The sequence below is a fragment of the Anarrhichthys ocellatus genome, unplaced genomic scaffold (genome assembly GCF_004355925.1).
Source record: "Anarrhichthys ocellatus isolate YVR2014 unplaced genomic scaffold, GSC_Weel_1.0 scaffold71, whole genome shotgun sequence".
Classification (NCBI taxonomy): domain Eukaryota; kingdom Metazoa; phylum Chordata; class Actinopteri; order Perciformes; family Anarhichadidae; genus Anarrhichthys; species Anarrhichthys ocellatus.
In genome coordinates this window covers 1,381,294-1,389,048 of record NW_022280101.1, presented here as the reverse complement: position 1 = coordinate 1,389,048, position 7,755 = coordinate 1,381,294, and the positions used below count along the sequence as shown (strand labels likewise).

The window sequence follows — 7,755 nt, the reverse complement described above, 5'->3', positions numbered from 1 at the left end:
ATATATATATATATAGATATATATATATAGATATAGATATATATATAGATATAGATATATATATATATAGATATATATATATAGATATATATATATAGTCTTCTTTTCTTTCTTGGAGGTTTACAGAGGGACACTGGGAACACTAACTGACTGACAGCATGGAAGCTTGCAAATGTCCACATGCATGATAACCTCATTGAAATCTCTAAAACATTGATGGATTTATTTAGAAGAGACAGTACCTGGTCGGTAAGTAGGAAGGTGCGTACGTGTGTGTGTGTGTGTGTGTGTGTGTGTGTGTGTGTGTGTGTGATATTGTAACTGCACCAAAAGCTGAATGGGATCATGACACAATGAAACCCAGATGTACAGCTTAGAAAAAGAAGGAGACAGAATAAATAATGAGGGATGGTGACCTACAGATGAGAAGACATTGCAGCGTGTTTTGTGTGCTTTTGCTTCATTCTGCTGATCGGCAGAATACCCTGACGGTGTCTTTTCTACAGATGGTTTAGTACCACGACACCCAACAGGACTACAATGTGATGGGAGGACGGGATACAGTACTGTCTCTTTAAAACAAACATCTACAAAAATGTTGCCTCCTAGCTAGTACAGACATGACAATATTCACTTTTGTTTAAACTCTGTTTTTATACATCACTATGACGAGGTCGTCTGTCAGGGCAGGAGGCCGTTAATTGGCCGCAGGTTGTTTGTGCGGCGGCGTCCAGGAGGATCTCGGTTGAATGCTGTGGTTGCTTTCACAGTACACTGAGAGAGAGGGGGGGGGGTCCATCCATTGCAGTGCAGAGAGACGTTTCCCTTTGTTGTTTGTTAAAGTTTATTATTTATTCTTACTTCAAAGAGGGAATGATGGGAGTTTGGCCGAGGTGTTGCTGCTGGGAGGGGAGGTGGTGTCTGAGGGCTGCAGGTCAGTAGACCCAGGACACGGGAACCCACTGGCTGGTGGTGCACACCAGATCGATGGCCTCCTCCAGGTGCCTGATGGTCTCATCGATCTCGTTGTTGATGATGGTCTGGTCAAAGTAGTGGGCGTAGGTCTTCTGCAGGATCTCTGACTCCTTCTGCAGCCGCTGGAGCGACTCGTCCTGCAGGAGGAGGAGGAGCACTGGGAGTTAGACACTGATGAAGGCAGAGAGAGTGATGAAGAGCACTTATAGGACTGACAGAGACATTCTTAAGGCCCTTACATACTGTGTGATGGAGCTATTCAAGACGAGAAACATGTTTGGTCGTCGATCCAGAACTGTGGTCAGAAATGCAAAGAGTTCTCCTCCCTACCGCTGAACACGGGTTTCTTATTTGAACTGCATAAGTTCTAGAAGACGTCTGGACTTTAGTGAGCGAGGATGGACGAGCGAGAGAGCGAGAACATGGTGTTTGAATTAAAGACAAAAAGCTGATACGATTGATTAGTCAATCAAACTGTATATTTTGGGGTTTTAGCCTGTTGATTGGACAAAAACAGACCAGTAGAGCATCAACTCAAAGGCTCTATTTGATCCCTAATGCTCACAATTTGGCTACTATGAGAAATATCGATGTATCACCTCTTGTGTAGTTTTTTTTTTTCTGCTAACATCGTGGTAAATCACCAGACATTTCATCGTATTAGACCTACAGTGTGACATGCATTCAACCTGCTGCTACAGCACAGTGTGCAAGGGCCTTGAGCAAGACACTGAACCCCCGGCTCCCCGGGCGCCTGTCATTGGCAGCCCACTGCTCCCTATATACAGGGATGGGTCAAATGCAGAGGTCAAATTTCGTGTATGTGTATATGACAATAAAAAGGGTTTCTATTCTATTACTCAGCAGAGGGGGAAGTGAATGGGAAAACACAGAATGCGGCACTAACCACTAGAAGCATACAAAGAAGCATATGGCAAACAACACACACACACACACACACACATAATTAAAAATAACACGACGTAGTGACGATCCCGTCAGGCTTTACTTACTGGCAGCGTTCGACACCACCTGGGCATCTGAGAGGAGCGCCAAAGAAAGGAACGCATGCAGCATGCAAAAGTAAAGAAGTGCAGAGAGGACTGAGAGACGCAAACACACGAGAGGAGAGCCGACACAACGAGAGGCTGCTGGAGCACCAGCACGCTGTGTGACGGTCGCGCTGCACACGCCGACTCTGCAGAGTTTAACATGTAATTAAAGGACATATGTGTCATTGACTGACATGTAAGTGAGTGAGTTTAGTGAGTATTTGTATGTGGGATTGGGCCAAAATAAACTACAGTGTGTGTGTGTGTGTGTGTCACATGTCACCCAGTGCAATAGTGTGGCTCAGTGATTTTAATAGTTCTTGGACAACAATGGAGCTCTATAGTGCAGAAGAAGAAGAATAAGAATACTCGATCGTAGACACACTCAAGAAATAAAAGAATATCACCAGCCTTGTGCTGCATTAACAGTGTGAGCACACAGCAGCATTGTACAAGTCATTGTCAATGGAGGCCGGTGACATGAAACTGGAAAATGACACGCGCCACTTGTCGCTGCATGATGTGCTACAAATCACACTAACGATTGAGTCCATAAACTCCTGTTCACGTTTACGGAGGGAATAAATCAAATGAGAAGTAGAGTCATCTTCTCATAGACTTCTATACAACCAGAGGAGTCGCCCCCTGCTGGTCAGTAGAGATAATGCACAGTTCCCGGTGCCATTTGGAGACGTGACCACGTCAACGAGTGTTCGTGTAACACCTTCACTAGCCGTCGATGTAGCCGGACATGCTTTCTTTTTTTAATGCCGTTTTGTTGCTTTTGTTGTTCGTAGCGTGAACATATTTGTGTGTTTGTGTGTATTCCTACCTCATTGATGCCTGGCGTAATAGTTGGTGCAGCAATGAAGACGACGTACGGGGCAAACTCTGCTGTCCGCAGGACCTTCAGGGCCTGATGGAGAACAGGTGTTAGAGGTCAAAATGTCCTTACATATGCATGCATGCATGCACACACACACCCACACACACACCTGAGGTTCCACGTCCAGTATAGCTATGTGTCCCTGTTGGTGGATCATGCGGATGGTCTCCAGCCGCGTCCCGTACATGGCGTCCTCGTGGCTGCCGTACTCCAGGTACTCGTTGTTGCTGATGTCCTGCATCATCTGGTCGTGGGAGACAAAGTAGTAGTTCTTCCCGTTCTCCTCGTCCTTCTTTGGAGGTCTGGTTGTGTCTGCGGGACACCAGGAGACACGGAGCATTTACATTTCCTGACACACAAAACGGTGCTGTTCAGTGCGTTTCTGTGGAGGACCTGGATCATGCGTCTTACGTGGAATGGGGTACGCGAATCTGTCGGGGTGTTTGGTGATGAGTGTGTTCTTGATGTGTCTTCTGCCCACTCCATGGGCCCCTGACAAACACACACACACAGTCAGTGAGGTCAGATATGAAGACAGGCGTCCCCGTTTCTTGCTGCTACACTCGGCAGAACTCACCTAACAAAACTAATGTTTTCCTCTTGAAAGCAGGAAGCTTCACGACCTCTTCATACGTGACGAGATCTAGTTGGTCGAACACTGGAGGTGAGAGAGAGAAACGGAGTAAGAGGAGGAGGAGCAAAGTGTGCTGGAACAAACAGCAGTTAGAGGGGAACAAGGCGCACTAACAAGAGTCTGAAACACATCTGGTGACTATGTGGTGAAGAGAGGAGCGAGTTGGGTCACTCATCAAAACAAATAAAAACAACTGGAGAGCTGAGATGATCTGTGAAGTGATGAAGACTCCTTTAAAATAACCGCTCTGCTCCGAGATTAAATAAATCTGACCGAGCAGATGTTCATCTAGTAAAAGGATGATGAGAGAAAAACAAAAACTCCACCAGGATGATGAAAGTATAACGACTTCACCTCTCTGACTGGCTGCATAAAGAAACAACTCCGCCCAAAGTGATTATTTCTGTGATTTCTCAAAGTCTGGCGTTTGTTATCCAAACATTCACAGTTGTTTATGACTTCATTGTGTTGTAACAAGAACTATTGTAGAAAAGGAGCTAAACTGGATTAAATAAAAGGGGGAAAAAATCAATGTCTCCAGCATCTAAAATGTGAATATTTCCAACTTTTCTTCGTCTTCTTTGACAGTTAATTGAAAATCTTCAATTTAATTGTTCCAACTTGGGCTTCGATACACTTTGATTGGCATGTTTTACTCTTTTCTTACAATTTATTGACCAAATTATTGCTAATTTACCAACATTTTATCTTTACAAAATGAGCTCAAGGTTGCACATTTAAAGTCTAACACCCAAAACGATTCAGTTAACAATCACATATGACAAAGAAAAGCTTCAAATGTTCACAATAGAAAAGCTGAAACCAAACATATTTGATAGAATGATTTATTTATTACCCGTCTATCGACTGTTTTAATTCTGGTTTCTGATTTACATCGTTTCTAAACTTCAGCAACTATCTCTTCTAAATATGAACTTGCTTTCTTAAGTTAACACAACTGCACATATTAGTTATCCTGTATTCAAACTGTCGTAACAGAACTATTACCTTTAATGTATTCTGTAATAATAGTCATTAAATGTAATGCTAGGTATGATGTACCTGCACAGAGCAGGACAAATCACAGAGCAGCATAAATGAGCAGATTGCAGGTTGTCTGCTGTACAGAGTGTCTCTGTGAGAGCAGAGCTGCTCACTGTACAATATGTTCTCAGCCTCTGTAACACGAGCCCCCACCTCAGGGTGCTGACGAGTGAAATACAATACCCACAAGTCACTGGGTTATCTTGTGCAATAGGAGGCTGCAGACCGGCTACAGACTGACGGTGAATCATTGTTTAAAAATAGAAGAAGAGAAGATACTGTATGTAGTTAACGCCAGAGTCTAATTATATTTACATTACTGTCTTCTGGCTCTGCTAACGAGCACACTTGACCAAACATGATTTTAAAAAAAATGGGTTAAGATGAAGATCACAGCACACGATATCTGACTAACTAAGCTACATGGCTTCAGTTTGGTCTCAGCCTTCTGTTGTTTTAGGACCAAATCAACAGAAACAAAAGTGAAACGCTGGCAGTGACAGCTGGCTTAATCTACAGGAGCGAGAGAAGAAGAAGAAGAAGAAGAAGAGAGGAGGAGGTGGTTGCTGTCACTGGTTGTTACTTACATGCAGAGAGGCCGTTCAGTAGGAGAAAGCGAGAGCGATGGAGAGGGGTCATAACATGGTTCAGTTACAACAGCAGTTACAAAATGTTACACACAGACAGCAAGATTCAACAGCTGGGCAGCACTGCACAGCGCCAACAACGGAGACGGAAATAGTACACAAGACACTGCTGCTGCTGCCGAAGGGTGAACTCCCAGTGACACGTCACTGAGCGGTAAAGACTCCGCAGAGACGTCAAGAACAGCAGCAGCTTTCAGGGGAACAGAGACAGTGTCCAGGGGAAATGTGGACTTCTTCACATAAATTAGGTTGAACTTTAATCAGCAGATAATTGGTCATAACACGTTTGTTTGTTATTCTTTCAATTCTCTTAGTTTATAGTAAAATGTTATTCTGTGAGGTGGCAAAGAAGTCCAGCCGTTACAGAGCTCACCTGAGGATATTACTCGAGCCGTTTACCATTCAAATGTTTTAAAACAACAATAGTTAGTATTATTACAGCATCATAACAATGTTTAATAACTTTGTTCTTCCAACTGTTTTGTGTGAAAGAATAAAGACATTTGCTGGTTAACCACCTTCTCTTCTCTTCATTCACACAAAACAATTCTACTTATTTGTCTGTTTCATTTGCTGGCGGAGCTCACAGATGAGGTTTGGAGAAGACGTCTCTGTTTCAGTGCTGACAATAGTTTTCTCTACGCACTCTCACAGATGCACACGGCACAAAAACATGCAAAGAAATGTAATTCCTGGGAAATACAAGAATCTCAACGCCCTGTTTCAACCCTACTTACTTCTACCATGGGAACTATCAGTGTCCTGGTTTACTGCGATGAGTGGAAGTCAAAGTGAAGTCTTCTGTTTAAATACTTTGGATCCCATGCATTCATGCTTTTATGACTACATAACTATTATGTTCTGAGCTGCATGCTATAGAACATTTCAGCAGTTCCTTTTCAATGGACATTGACAGACGTGCTTATTATCTGGATGTTCAGATGCAAACACACACCCAAACATACTGTACACACACACACACACACACACACACACATACGTTATACCTTAGTCTTTTGAAAAAAAAAAAAAAAAAACGACATGCACGGATGTGACATATAACAAGTATTTAAGAAATAGAAGCTCCATTTATCGTCTTCCTGGTGTTCAAAGTGCTTGATAGATGTCTGAACAGCTTGATTTGCTCTACAGCTGCTGAACTGTAGGATTTGGGGGGTTCGTCCTCACGTGAAGACCAGTTTTTAAACACAGTTTGTTCTGGTCTCAGCTGGAGTGTGACCTCAAAATCTCTGCTACTGCTCAGTGAGCTCATGCGCCACAAGCACCTGCTGCTCAGCGCACATACCGTACAGAAGGTGTGACGCCACCCTGCACTCTTTGCACCGCTCCGTTCTGCTTGTTTGAGCCTCTCGTCACTGGTTACCAGTCGGTTTGAGAACGGGTTCTAAGGTTATAATGATCACATTTAAAGCACTTCACGGTTCAGCCCATAGCTACGCTGCTGATGTGCTGCTCCTCTAGGAGCCGCGGCGAAGCCCCTGATCCTCGAGGCTCTGCTGGCTCTTCCTGAGTCCCGGCTCAGGACTAAAGGACCAGGCTTTTGCGGTCAATGCCCCGCAGCTCTGGAACTCGCGGCCTGAGGATTTCATTTCATTTTAAGTGACCATAAGCCAAAAAGGTTGGAAACCACTGTCCAAAATCCACTTTATCAACCTGCATCGACACAACATAAAAGAGTTTCTACAGACCAAAAAAGGTGAAAGGCGGAGCCACAGCTTTCTGTCTGTTCAGGAAACAAAAACCTTTCCCACCTCCTGTTGCTGTCTCGTCACTAAACTCTCACGCTGACCTCCTCCTCCGCCTGCCGTGTTTACTCAACAGTCACGACTCAGGTCGCAAACTCAGGTGTTGAGCTTTTACTCCTCGACATCTCCGCCTGCTCAGCGAGCCAGACACATGTCGGTGATATTTGAGTAGTGACTCTATGGTATGTGCTACATCCGTGTCCAGTCGTCGCTAAACATAAACTGTACTTGACACCACGCGTTTACTGAAGGGACAAATGGGACAACTTTAAAACTGTGCATCAAATTCAGAGTTATTGGCTCAAAACTGGACTCAACGAGCTGCCCACACTTCCCAAAACCATCCCTGTGCTCATATAAGATTTCTGCTGCACTGACAGCTTTTCCTGTCTTTCCTGGCAGAGGCTCCGCCACAGGAGACGAGTGCTACGAGATCCTGTTACATACGAGTTCCACCCACAGACAGACAGACAGATGGACTGACATGCATGCTCTCAAGCCCTCACAAACAATGTGCTGACATACATGCATGTTGTTCAGTGTGCACATGCATGATTATGGATGTGTGCGAGTGCATGGTGTACCTGCGTTGTGCTTTGCCAAATACTTGTCTTTGTACTGCTTCTTCTTCTTGCTGAACCAGGTGCAGCTGGCCTGCTGCTCCTGCTTGGTCTTCTCCATGGCTATACACGCCACGCGCCTACCACACACACACACACACACACACACACACACACACACACACACACAC

At 44.4% G+C, this 7,755-nt stretch overlaps 1 protein-coding gene across 15 annotated transcripts in view; it reads right to left on the bottom strand.

Annotated features, from left to right (window-relative positions):
- Positions 1–477: 477 nt before the first annotated feature.
- caska (calcium/calmodulin-dependent serine protein kinase a) overlaps positions 478–7,755 on the bottom strand; it is a 94,852-nt gene continuing 87,574 nt past the window's right edge. For 10 of the 15 annotated variants that reach the window (XM_031873340.1, XM_031873344.1, XM_031873347.1 and 7 more), the window contains 6 exons: positions 7,589–7,704; positions 3,491–3,571; positions 3,325–3,405; positions 3,023–3,225; positions 2,860–2,943; positions 478–1,112 (listed from right to left, as the gene is read on the bottom strand). In XM_031873340.1, the coding sequence (XP_031729200.1) occupies positions 936–1,112; positions 2,860–2,943; positions 3,023–3,225; positions 3,325–3,405; positions 3,491–3,571; positions 7,589–7,704 (742 nt within the window). In that variant the 3' untranslated portion in view covers positions 478–935. Of the gene's footprint in view, positions 1,113–2,859; positions 2,944–3,022; positions 3,226–3,324; positions 3,406–3,490; positions 7,705–7,755 lie in introns of those variants that run through there. The other 5 variants (XM_031873341.1, XM_031873349.1, XM_031873352.1 and 2 more) reach the window with 2 other exon arrangements.